The 13,678-nt window shown below is 24.3% G+C and overlaps 1 protein-coding gene and 1 long non-coding RNA gene across 2 annotated transcripts; one reads left to right on the forward strand and one right to left on the reverse strand.

Annotated features, from left to right (window-relative positions):
* Positions 1–158: 158 nt before the first annotated feature.
* LOC135143642 (uncharacterized) lies at positions 159–11,426 on the reverse strand. The gene is made up of 26 exons (XM_064075537.1): positions 11,340–11,426; positions 11,201–11,278; positions 10,913–11,029; positions 10,718–10,861; positions 10,538–10,648; positions 10,328–10,371; positions 10,165–10,252; positions 9,483–9,549; positions 8,533–8,600; positions 8,337–8,381; positions 8,133–8,271; positions 8,022–8,078; positions 6,983–7,086; positions 6,062–6,128; positions 5,927–6,001; positions 5,790–5,854; positions 4,368–4,436; positions 4,194–4,312; positions 3,540–3,630; positions 3,268–3,346; positions 3,120–3,193; positions 2,831–2,951; positions 1,525–1,632; positions 562–658; positions 310–382; positions 159–258 (listed from the first exon to the last, which is right to left on the reverse strand). The coding sequence occupies exons 2-26, from the start codon at positions 11,263–11,265 to the stop codon at positions 159–161; spliced, it is 2,187 nt and encodes a 728-aa protein (XP_063931607.1). The 5' UTR covers positions 11,266–11,278; positions 11,340–11,426.
* A 1,415-nt stretch (positions 11,427–12,841) lies between these two features.
* LOC135143624 (uncharacterized) lies at positions 12,842–13,668 on the forward strand. Its single transcript, XR_010282859.1, has 3 exons — positions 12,842–13,008; positions 13,348–13,489; positions 13,592–13,668. It is a non-coding gene; the product is annotated as an uncharacterized LOC135143624 (long non-coding RNA).
* The last annotated feature ends 10 nt before the right edge of the window (positions 13,669–13,678 follow it).

A 13,678-nucleotide genomic window follows, 5' to 3' on the forward strand; every position in this document is an offset into this window, starting at 1 on the left:
TTTAATTCCTAACTTTTAGTTAAAAAAAGTGATACTTAAAATTGCCAAAATCTACAAGAGCGAAAATTTTTTTATAAATTTTGAAGCAGAGGATTATTATAAGTTTTCATTATATAACCTATTAGAAATATAGATTTTATTTACGAAACTTAATAAATTTACTCGCAATAAAATTCCCGTGTATTTTCAAGAACATATATAAGACGTTCTTTTAGTACATCAGCACTTTCATATTCAGGAAGATCAAGTCTATTAAAACTATTATAAACTTTTTAAACAAAGTTAATTAGTCAATTATAAATAAAAAACCACGTGTGGGCTTTGCAAAGACGACTTGAAGAATTAACTTTTTCAATACAAAATCTTTGATGGCCATTACTGCCTTCAGTAGTAAATAGAAACATAATAAAGTTAGCTGATTTCTAAAAATAGTCAAACTTAATATTAATAAAAGTATAATTTGATATTTAAGTTGCAAAGAGTAATAAAGAAAAGGAATTTAAACTAACAGCAATACAAAGAAAACTAACGAGAATAGAATTGAAAGTAAGAAAACTAAACCATGGAGATCTTTAAAACCCTTGATAGGAACACGAGAAGTTCCCGTGACAAACTGGAGCAACCGAGCGCGCAGCTCGTTATCAAACTCTTCAACAACCTTGTGATTCTTAAAATTAAATACTGCTTCCATAATTAATTACTGTTGTTAAATAAAATTATTAATATAGTAGAATTTTAACTTAAGTTTATTACAGCTTGGTTAGTAACTGAAAGTTATATAAAAATCCAATTCAAAATAGATATTTACGAGGTCAGTAAGGTAAAAAAAATAAAAATTTAAATATTACTTTTCTGCAAAAAGTCAAGGTCTCTAGTTTAAATAAATAACTTTATAATATAATAATACAGAATTACAGAATTTTTTTAAATTCGAAAGTGATTTTATAATTATTCTCTTGAAATAAATTATTTCGTTTAATTATATAGTATAATTTTAAATAATAAAAACCTAAATTAAAAATATTTATCAGAAACTAGTCTACAACTTTTTCCTATTTTTTAGTAATTTGAACAAAATTCATCTTTTAACAATATATTATATATAAATTTAATTTTTTATTAGAAAAATCAATTTTTTCTAAATTACTTTCCTTTTATAAAAAAAAGTATTGAAATTTTTTTAATATGATATATTTTACATTTAATTATCAATGAATTAAAGTAAAAAATCTTCTTGAATTATAAATTTTTTTATTTACTTAATAAGTTATTATTTTGTTTACTGCTTTTTGGTTTCAAATACAATTCATTCAAGGAAGTTCATTTGAATAAATTAATTTATTAACTTTTCAAGTAAATTATTACATAATTAAGTAAACAAATATTATCTTTATAAAAGATTAAATCTCTTTATTTACTATAATTATTTTTTACTAATTATATTTTATTAACTTTTTTTATATAAATAAACATATTCCATTTAGTTATTATGTTTTTTTTTAAAAAAAAAATTCTATTTCGTACCTTCCAAAACATTTTTATAACTGGATGACTACTGTAATAGCCGTTTCGGTATTCGGTATTCATCTTCCAATCAACAATGTCTATTTCAGCAAGACCGCCAATGAGAAACTAAAATGTATATTAAAAAATTACTAAAAAATTTCAGAGTAAAATAATAATACAAATAACCAAACAAATAGTTAGTATTAATAAATATTAAATAAAATTCAATAAATAATTTCATACCTCTTAAAAATCACACTAACTTTTTTATTGTTATTATTAAACTTTTTATTTATAAATTTACTGATATATTCCATATTATGCTGATAACTAAAAATATTTTAAACAGTAAATTTATAAAATTTATTACAAAAAATTTTTTTCTTTAGAAAAAGTTTATTATAAATAATTTCTTTCAAAGCAGTTTGTCGAGTAAATTCTTACAAAATTGCTTGACCTTGGTTTAAAGAAAATTTAATTATTTTATCAATGGCAACTTTTACTGGTACATTAAGGAAAAATTCACTTAAAGTAAAGAAGTTTTATTAGCAAATAAAAACTTTTACTAGTAAATTTATGTATTTCAAAATTTAATAAAGAAAAAAAATTGATTTTTGTATACTTAAAAGTTTAACAAGTTAAATATAATTCTAAAATCTTGAACTGCAAACTATGATAGTAAAGCTATGAAATTATAAAGTTAAAAATACGAATATATCGCATTACTTAAAAATAAAGTAGGCAAACTACTTTATTTTTATATTATAAATTTATAAAAAAAATAATTATAATAATACAATATCCCTTAAGTTGCATATCTTATATATAACCAACTAAATATTTAAAATTATACGAACTTCAGATAATAAACTCATATGAACAAAGATTAATTAAAAAAAAAATAAGTAAAAATAAAGATCCTATATTAGTAACTTCCGGGTTCTAAAAATCTCTACAAATAACTCAAGACTATAAAACTAATTATTTTTTGCAAAAACTATACTGATAATTTTGTGAGTATAAATAATATAAAGAAAAATTAATTTTTCTATAAAGCAAACTTTAATTCGTTAGTTTTCCATTTAAAAAAACTTTAAAATATATTTAAATATTCAAAAGGCAAACTCTATAGTAAATTTAGTAAAAAAAAACTACAAAAATAAATATTTTAAATAAAACTGTTTTCATAGATCGCAAACTTTTATTATTGGCTTACCGGTAATCAGAGTTCACTAAAAATTTAAATTTACTATATTATTTGCAATAAAAACTGTTTAGTAAAACAACTGTTTTTTTTTAAAAAAAATAACAACTGAATGGACACCTCAAGCTCCTTCTCATCAAAAATTTGCACGAGTGCCGAAGGAATCACCGAAAAGAAGCCTCTATTAAACGCTTCCATCTGATCTTTGATGATCTTTGAATATCGATGCTCCACTAAAAGTCTAAAGCAATATTTTGATAATTTGTAAGTGATATTAACAAAATAATTAAAAAAAAAGTTTTAAAAATTTTTAATATAAATAAAATAACAAAAAAATTTATAAGTAGTCTTTTTTCTCTCTCCCTCTTTTTATTATTATAGTTAAAAAAGCTTAAAATAAGTGAAATACAGAACGTATTCCCGCTTATTCTCTTCGGTAACGGGGATATTAGCGCCGTTTGGTTTAAGCTCCTCTTCATAGGTCTATAAAATTCATAACAAAAGAAATATCTTCAGACAGCAATCTGTAAATATAGTTAAACATTACTGCTACTAACCAAACCAAATTTATTTGATGTCACTGTGAAATTCAAAAAAAGTTTATCTGTAACGTCATTATTAAGGATCCAAAGAAGACTTAACAAAGTAAATAAAAATATAGTAAACAATAAATTAATAATAATAAAAAACATTAAAAGATATAAATATAAACAATAAACAATAAAACTATAAAAGAAATAGAAAAATATATATATAAATTTTATAATAAAAAACGCGAGGCACGTAAAAATACTGTAAAGGATATTGGTAATTCTTCAAGGGAAAAAACCTTCTGTAGTACTCCGCATCGACCATTTCGATGTGGTCAAATTCAATCGGCTTATTCAAGATTTTTCGATAAAAAGGGGGAATAAAGAATGCTGATTTAGAAAAAGTTTAATATTTATTAAATTAATATCCACAATATATTAATATTTTAAATATAATAAAAAAAAATAATAAGCAAAATTTTCAAGATTTTTTTTTAAAGTAAACTTAAAATTTATACAAAAGGATATATTTCAATATAAAAGTATATATAATAGTTTGTAATAAAGTTAGTTAGAATGTGATTAGATTTTTATATAATAAGGTTAGTTAAAAAGTGAACTTAAAGTAAACCCGTAAGCATTCGCAAACTTCTGCGATAAAAGGCGGACTAAAGATAAAAAAAATCCCTCCTAAAATTTGTTGTATAGCATACTAGTAATACATGAGTAACAAAAAATCTTGAGAAAAATAAAAATTAATAAGTCTAATTCTGAATTTAAAAGACCTCTTGATAGAAAAGTAGTGGCAAAAGCGCCGAAAGGAAGATAGCAGTTATGATTAAAAATAATTAAGTAAAAAAGTATTATAAATAAAAGTAAAATTGGAGCAGATCTCATCAACACTACTGTAATTATAAATAATATTCAAGTAAATGTCATAGAAAAAATATAACCGTCGATTATATTTTGATTACAAACTGCTAATCCCACGATTCTTCCAATAAATTCAAAATACTTTAAATGTTCGGGGTTTATTCCGGAATGCGGATTAATTTGCAATGTACACATATCACTGCACCGAAAAAAAAAATAGGTTTTTGGGGAAAAAAGTTAAAAAAAAAATTTACTATGCAGCGTATTCAAAAAGCCCGTAATACGGTGAAAATATTTCGCGAGAAAGTAAGAAAAACCATTCGCTGTAAAAATTATTATAAATCTTGAAAAATTAATAGTAAAATCCTTTATTATAATAATATTTTTTTCCCAGTTACAACACAATTTAAAATGATTGTTCGAAAAAAAAACATCAGATATGTTTCTTAGTACAAATTTATAATTTCTTTTAATCTTAAATCTAAGTTCTTTCGGTAAAGTTACAAAACATAATATAGTTATCATAATTTTTATCGAGTTACGAAATAAAAAGAATTTAATTATAACATTTTATGAGTCACAAAATCCAAAGTTTACTGATAATTATTACCCATTAAAAAATGTACCTACTTTAAAAATATTTTTAGCTACAGAAATTAACTTTTGTAATTGTATAAATAAGTTTTGCTAACTTACAAAATACAAATGGATAGTAACAAAGATCTTTTTAAGTTTATATTATATTTAAAAGATCAATATGAGTTAAAAAAATGGCTAAAAAACCCTTTTTGGAGAGAAGCTAATACAATAATTTTAAAAAGAGTAATTATAAGTTTTGAAAAAGTAAAGATTTTTGTAATTCTAAATACTTCTGACGAACAATTATGTAACAATTAAAAAATAAAATATTTTTTGGTTAGTAGAAAAACTGATAATATTAAAAATTAATTATTTTTTTCAAAACATAAAAAATTATAAAAGTATGTTTGCTTTAAAACAGTAAAAAATTAAAATAGAATAATTTATTGTTAAGCAACCATAATAAAACTTGACAGAGGTTCAAAGTTTGTTTTAGAATAACACAAAATGCTTTTTTAAGTTCTAAAAACAATTAACGTTAAACTTATAAAACAGTAAAAAGTTCCGAAAAAATTACATTTAATTTAGAAAAGTCCAACAAAGCTTCCTAGTTCTACTTTTATTATATAAAAATTAAAAAACCAATAAAAATTAATTAAAATTTATTGAAAATGAAAATTAGTTTAAAAACATTTTTATAAATATTTTTAATCTACTTTTTTTAAATGATCAACTTGAAAAACTGTAAATTAAAATAAACTTTACAAAAATTATAAATAATATAAAAATATATAAAAATCAATTTTATAACTTATATAACTTATAATTAGCTTTAAGAAGTATAAAGAGCTTCATTTATACTATTTATTATAAATATCAACTTGTAAAACAATAAAAAAATTTAAAAATTTACATATTCAATTATAAAAATAAATAAAGAACTGTGGTAATCGACTTTTTATTAATGGTCAACTGGAAAAACAGAAAAAAAATTTTAAATATAAAAAAAATTGTAATTAGTTTTTAAAAATATATAAGAATCTCAATTTAATATAATTTTTTAAATGGTCCCTAGAAAAACAATAAAAAAGTGCAACCGCGTAATTCCTCCATAGTCCAATCCGCTTTCGCCTTTAAAATGCACGCATAATCTTTTATTGAGCTTTTAGAGATTTTAACAATGTAATTTTCCCTCTATTAGAAATTAATTTGATTTTTAGAACAAAAAAGTTACTTGATCGTGAGGAATCCGCTTCACTTGCCGATAAGACGCTTCAAAGATGTTATCACGGGACACGTGAAGCTCAATCTTATTAAAGTTGAATTATTTTCACAAAAATGGATCAAAAAAAGAAAAAAATGAGCAAACTTTTCCTTCCTTTCGTCTTAAATGCGAGTAAAAATAAGAAAGTTTCGTTTTATAATCTCGAGCATAACTGTATATATATTAAATATATAAAATCACGGATCCAAGAATTAAAAAAAATTAATAAAAAACATTAAAGGCTTAAGTATAAGTTCAATGCGTAATATTATTAATAAAAAATACTTAAAATAAAATATAATTATTTTGAGTTAATAATAATTTGATAAAAGTGAATTAAAAAAACGGAAAAATAAAATTATTAAAATTTAATATTAATTACAGAACTAACTAAAATATATTTGTATGGTATTAATTTATAGTAAAAGTTATACCTTTTTATTTTTTTAAAAGAATTTGAAAGTTAAAATATAGTTTAATTTTACAATTAACGTATTTAAATTAATAAAGAGACAAATAAAAACCAAAAAAACCGGATTGATTTTAAAACTAACTAAAACTTTTATTACAAACCTTTTAAAAAAGGTTTTTCATCCGCTACAGTAATTATTAGTAAGCAAAGTAATCAAATTACAATATGAATATCTTCAAAATAAGATTAATTAAAAAGATAATTATTTAAATAATAAGAATAAAATTTTTGGAGTAATAATACGAAAACTAATTAGTTGTAATATTAATAATAACAATTAAAATAATTAATAGATTGAATTTTTTAGATCAATAATTGATATTAGAGAGTAACGTAAGGATAATTCTTATATATAAAAAATAATTACTTAAAATATTTAAATTTAGAGTTTTTTTAATTAAATTACTAATAATATATAATTAAAAAAGGGAAGAGTAAAATAAATAGTAGTTTACATAAGTGCTTATGAATGTTAAAAGAAATTGAATTGTTGCATCGCGTGTAGCGTTAAACACGAGAAGAATATAAAAAGAAATTGGTCCAATTTTTAGTACACTGGAATATATACGGGACTCTTCTGCTGGCGTGGATCTTCCCACTGAGTAATTTTTTCGATGTGATTTACAAAAAAGACACGCCCTTCACGCGTTCGTCGTTCCTTTAAATATTTAATTTAATATTTAAATTAGTATAGCAAAGAAAAAAGTTTTTAAAAAGAAACTATTAAAGTAAAAAAAGGACTCGAAGTTTTTTATAGAAGGTCAAATTTAAGAATTTTAAATTCATATAAAATTTTTAAATAACGGTGGGATAAGTTTATACAAATATAAAACTTTAAAAAAATATTTATTAAATAATATAATAACCTCCAATCAAGTGGAACCCAAAAATTAAAAATTATAAAATAAGTTTAATAAGTTTATATTACGCAGTTAATAAATTATAAACCAGTTTCATAAAGTAAATTATAAGTGAATAAAAGCTTTTTTAGTAATCTTTTTTACATAAAAATTTTAGATGGTTGCCCTAATAAAATGGTAGCAAGAAGTCTTATAGTAATGAAAAATTAATCTAAAAGAGAGATTTTTTAATAATTTGCTCTTCTAAAAGATTGAAAAAAATTGAAATAAAATCTCTAGTGATTCAATAACGAAAATTATAAAACAATTTGTAAGCGAAAAAAAGTTTTTAATTTTTTTAAGCAAAAATAAAAGGTTTTTAAAATTAATTAAAAAAAATTTTCTTTTACACTTACAAAAAGGGTTAGAAGGAAAATATAAAGTAATAAAAATTAGGTTAGCAAAAAATGTTATTAAAATTATATGAATTCTACTCAACAAAATAACTATAAAATATAATAAAAAGTTTAAAAAAGTATTGTAATTTACACAAATTAAATTTAGTTTTGTGTGTGACGTGAAATAGATTTAATCATGTAAAAATATTATTATTAAGCTTTTAACATATTAAAAAAATACATAAAAAAAGTAAAAAAAAAGTTTATAATAGCATAGATCAGAAATTACAATGATAATGAATTAAAAAGAATTTGCATTTTAACTCAAGTTTTCTCTGAAATAAAAAATCACAAACCTCCCAGCCCGGCGGAAGATCTCCGGAAGTCACATGGCTATTGTGATGCAAAGTTTCCTTAGAAGAATAAAAAATGCTTTTTTTAGAAAAAAGAGAAAAACACGTGCTTACGGAATGGACTCGTAATTTTGAAACGCGCCCCGTGGCCTTTTTATTTAGTTGAACTAAAGAAATTTCCTTGTTGTTCGTTGTGAGCATTTCCCAGCAAAAAGAATCGGCTTGGCAAAAAGATTCACAGTCTGCGAGAGAACTGCGAGTTGCACCAGGCAATATTCAGCAAGAAGTTCAAAATACTTATTACAAAATTAAAATTACTTTGTAGATTCTCGAGAGCTCGTAAAACTTGTTCGTCTTACAAATCTAAACATAACAAAATAAAAGTACTTATCAGAAAAAAAACCTTGATTATTAAAAATTAATATTAAAAAACTCGTTCTACAAAACTAATAATTAACTAATAAATAATAAAAAAATATGGGATCTAAAAGAATATAAAGAAAATCTAAAGTACTGTTGGCTTTGGCGTTTCTTGTCACAAAGTTTTTGTTTATTTTTAAGCTCAGTTTTGGGGGTAGGCCTCTAATATAAGAGTTATATACAAAAGTGCCAAAACTTTCATTTAATAATTATAAAAATAACTCCATCCGTTGAAAATATAACAAAAAAAAAACAGAAAAGTTGGAAATGTTCAATAAAAAAGAAAAAATAAAACGGCATAATCTTTCTATTTTAAATAAGTTTTTGGTAATAAGTTATATAATTTGAAGTAAAAAACTATAAAATATAATAAATGCAATACAAGATGAAAGTTGGTAACGAAACTTTTTAATCAATGTAACTTATAAAAAAAATTTAATGCAGAAAGTAATAATGGTAACTAAATATTTAAGGACAATTTAACTTTGTTCCAGCTTTCTTAAACTACTTTTGTTTTTAAGAATTCTGAAAAATTATAATTCAAAGTTGGACTATAAGTTTTTTAAAATACTTGGATATTATTCCTTAATTAAAATTGCGAATTATAACAAGAAGGATTTAAATGTGGTTTATTTTTTTTGTAATGAAAATATTACGTACTAGTAAGTGCTTAACTACTTATAAAAAAAAAAGTAATTTACTTAAAATAGAGTAAATTTACGTAATAGTAAAATAAACTTTAAGGCAAATTTGGCTTAACAAACAAAATAAGTACGAAATTGATTAATAAATAAAAGTTATTTAATTCCCCTAAGCGAATTTAATCTGAAATTTAATTTATCAAAAATTCTGGGTACAATAAATTCAAGACTTAAAAATAAATTTTCTATATTAAATAAACTCGTAAAACCGAATTTTTTAAAGTGTTAGCAACATAAAATTGAAAATTTAAATTTTAAGAATTAAAATCGTGATTTTACAATGAAATTGAAGTTAAAGTACAATCCAGCTGTGTATTCTTTCTAAATGCATATAGTAAAGTACCGCCCAAGAAGTACTTTTAGAAACGCTTTCTACAAAATATATTCCGTTTTGATCAAGCTGTGCACCCCTAGAAAAATAAAAAATAAAAATTGTTATAATTATATAGTTCAATTTTATTATTAAAACTAAAAATTAAAAATGACTTATCAAAAAATTCATAGATTGTTTTAAATAGTAATGATATTAATAAATTTACTGAGCTAAAAAATTTAGGCGTTGAGTTAATTTAATTATACTTATCATATAGTTTTAGTAAATATTAAAGATTCTTTAAAAAGAGTTTTTTGAACCTTTATAAAATTTAATTAATAAAATTTAAAATTAAAAAATATAGATTTAACAGAATCAATAAAAGTTACCTTTAAAACATAAAAACTTTTAGCAAGTATATTGTCTACGACTGTCAAAAAAAAGTGAGTCTTATAAAATTATTTTTGAAACTTTAGAAATATTACAAAACTGTGAAAAACGAGAAAACCAAAAAAATATATAATTAAGTACAAAAGAGATTAAAAAATAGTAAATTTGACTAAACTTTATAAAAATAAATAGAGAAGCCTTTAAATTCCTAAAGATTGACATTTCAAAAAAATAACAAAATTATTAATATAGATATAACGATCAGAAAATCATGGCTTATTATTAATATTAAAGTGGAGGTCTATAAATTTTTATGTCCTACCTTCCTTCAGACAATGTCTCATCCTCAGCATAAGATCCAAAGTCACGAGCAACAAGATCAGTTGTAGAATATATTCTTTTAGAAGGCCCTTAAAAAAAAAAAATTAAAAATAGTTTAGTTTGGTCGAAAAAATTTTAAAAATATAGCGAAAAAAAGACAAAACCTGCTGGACAAATAGCAGAACGCAAAGGTTGTAGGTTTGAATCACTAAGGATATATTAAACTTTAAAAAAGAAATCAAAAACGATAAATAAAATTACAAAAATTTAATCAACAATGAACTATATGGTGTAAAAAAAGGGGGCACTTAACAAATTAATATATTTAAAAATTTAGTTTTTAAAAAATGGATTTATGACGATAATTAAAAAACCTATTCGCAGGAAGAAAATTCTCTACGCCGTTCGAAGGTGCTATAAATTGAAATTTTAAAATTAAACATCCTCTAACTTTACTGCTTTTACTGTATTGCTGTATAGGAAAACTAAAGTAAAATACATTAAATTCTGAATTCTCCTAAATTTAATATTTACGATGCTTAAAAAGGAAAAACCTAAATAATTTGGAAGTCTCACTGGGCTCAGGAATGTTAACGGAATTTAAGTTAACTGTAACACTCCCTAGTAATCCATCTTTTGTAAAGCGATTGTAATTATATATTTTAAAGTGGAGAGTGTCAAATTTTTCAGCCACAAGTCTACATAAACTTGGCGTGAATTTCAATTTATTAATAAATGTTAAAAAGTACAAGAAGAGCTCCTCTCCCCAGTAGGGACATTTGGTTTTTTTCTTGACTGCAGTTGTTAATAAAAACTCGCTATTATTTATATACACTCGACAATAAGCGTTAAGACTTCCAAAAATACTAGAAATAAAAAAACAGCCGACAGTAAAATAGAAACGTTTTAGAAAACACGAACTATAATTATAATAGTGAATAGATTTAAACAATTACGTAAATATTGAAAGTGTAAGATTGAATGGAAAGTATCATTAAATTAAAAACTTAAATAAATTTAAATGTAAATTTACATACTCTCTTTTCGATAGATTACTAGCTTGCAATATGTTAACTTTTAAAGCCCGTTTTCCAGAATTCATAACCCTCCTGCATCTGCAAGTTTGGGACAACTAATAGTTAGCCTTTATTTAAACCAGACATAAATAAAATATACTGAAAAGTCAAGGTGGACTGCTAGCCATTAAAGTTGTAAATCTGCTTTAATTAAAAAGTAAAAAGTTTTCTCCCTTGTAAGTTTGTAGTGGGAAAGTTTTAGGGCGACGAGGTCACACCTATTCAAGGAAATATCAATATTTAAGCTTAAAGGGAGCGCCAGTTTAATTAAGTTGGATTCTCATGCACTGCGTGTAACTGTTTTTGCTTTTTACTTAAACTTACTAATAATTAGCATTCTATATTTTCAATTTCAGGATTAAAGACAGATCTATAAAAGTTTACCAGTTGATAAAAGGCACAATCCGTTAAAGCTAGTCTAATATTTTACTAAAATTTATATAAGTTGATAAAATTACCTAACCCAGATACTAAAAAGTTCACCAGTTCTCTAACTTATTGAAGTTTGCAGCAGATAATAAATACTATTTCTTTTATATAAAATTATGGTATAATTTCTTTATGGTATAAATCTACGTCTGTAGTTTATATTTTACATAGGGTGGCAATGTTTGTAAACAAAATTTACTGGTCACCTCCAATGAGCCTTAAAACGCTCCAATTAATTCTGTGCAGATTAGAAAGGTAATGGACTAGATTTTAAAGCACGGATCATAAATAGAGAAAGAGTTAATTTACTTTATAAATAAAGTATAAACACACCCAGATTGCAATGCATGTCTCTATATTAAGGGCGTCATTAGTGAATACCGCCTACCACTTTAAACTATAATAATATCTTGGGCTCAACGATAGACTTATTTTTTTAAAAATTTACGTTGTGTATTGCGTGTATGTTTACATATTTGTATTATTTAGTTGAAATGGGCTAAAACTTTTTTCTTCAACTTTAAAAACACTTAGCAAGTGTTTTTGGTGAAGGAAGCCTTGTTGAGTAGGAAAACTCCTATTGTGATAAGAAAAACTTATAAAACTTTCCTAGCACTTGAATTCCTGGCTTTTACTTTGAACTGCAACCACATATCGGGTCAAATTAGTAATTAAATAGGAAATATACCTCTTTTTTTTTAGTACACATTTTTATCTTACTGCCACCTTAAAAGCTTGGTGGAGGTTGAACCCTACATGAGAAAAGTTTCCAGATCAGCGGTCATTTAAACGGATCTTAAATCCTTCGTAGGAAGCGATTCCAATTTGCCACGAAGTATCTTTTTTACGGAACGCACATTGCTCTAAGTAGCGACTGTTTATTCTCCTGTACTCGCAGTGCTGCCACGCCACCGTGGATGCGCACCGAATGCCCAAGTAGTAGATAGGTATACCATAATAGGCCGTGCAACATCACATTAAGCGTAAAATGTTACGCAGGGACGATTTTATTATATTTTTCACAGCGAGTGGATAAAGCGCTCGTTGTCGCCCACATAATCTAATCGTTAGTGACTCAATGGGAAAAGAGGAGGCAACGCAAAGCAGACACAACTATTTTTAAAGGACTGTTACAGAGGCCTTTGAGCTAGATGCGACTGAGGGGTCTAAAAAGGAGGTTACCGTGTCTTACACAATTAAGACCGAGTTGTCCTTCCACGCGGTGCAGAGCTGGTGGTGCCCAATTTAGAGTTAGAGCCACAAATTATGGATCTGCGGTAGGCTTATTAACTTGCTGCATCCGTGCTTTACGCGCTGAGCTTGGTTGTCGGCAGCCCATGGTAGTTTTTTTGTAATTTCACTTTAGCTTTTAGGTTTTTGGCCTTATTTAAGGATTTATAAACATTAAATATGTTTTTTGCTTAACATTTTATCTAAAATTTCGTAAACTTTAATTTGAAAAAAAAACTCTTTCACCTTTTATTTTAACTTCACACTCCTGTATACACAACATTTTTTTAATAATAAATAATCTTTAAGTATTAATATGTCTAACCGATTCTCCACTTTTTAAAGTTATTAAAAAAAACACATCTTTATGAGTAATACATATCGTATACTATAGCATTACTCATCTAAACAATTATATATACTCAGTTTTTTAAACTAACTTTTACTAGTTATCAAATCGAGTGAAGACTTTTCTGATAGATTTCTACGATACCCTTAAGGCTGCACCGGAAATCACGATGGGTTTCTTAACTTTTAACGCTCTATTATTTCTTTTTATTCCAAATACACCCGAAATGCGAGCCAACTCAGGTACTTTTTAATTCCACACTTAATTATTGCTTTAATTTGCACTATATTTTTGATTGGGTTTTGATTGGGTTTTCGATTTAATGTTTAAATTAAATTCTGTAGCTTATTGGCAATCTGTTCAACGGAAAAAACTATTCTAAGAATTTTTACTTACAATCTTGCAAGGAACACAATAAAAATTCTTTTAGT

This window comes from Zophobas morio, unplaced genomic scaffold (genome assembly GCF_036711695.1).
Source record: "Zophobas morio isolate AGI-343-1 ecotype UQ-CSIRO unplaced genomic scaffold, CSIRO_AGI_Zmor_V1 ptg000068l, whole genome shotgun sequence".
NCBI lineage: Eukaryota > Metazoa > Arthropoda > Insecta > Coleoptera > Tenebrionidae > Zophobas > Zophobas morio.

Excerpts from the sequence above, each read along its gene's own strand:
- LOC135143642 (XM_064075537.1), bottom strand. The coding sequence starts at position 11,265 with ATGAATTCTGGAAAACGGGCTTTAAAAGTTAACATATTGCAAGCTAGT. Across the intron at positions 4,437-5,789 it reads GACTATGGAGGAATTACGCG|CGAATGGTTTTTCTTACTTT; the intron begins GTTGCACTTTTT and ends TAATTTTTACAG. Across the intron at positions 4,313-4,367 it reads CTTTTTGAATACGCTGCATA|TGATATGTGTACATTGCAAA; the intron begins GTAAATTTTTTT and ends TTTTCGGTGCAG.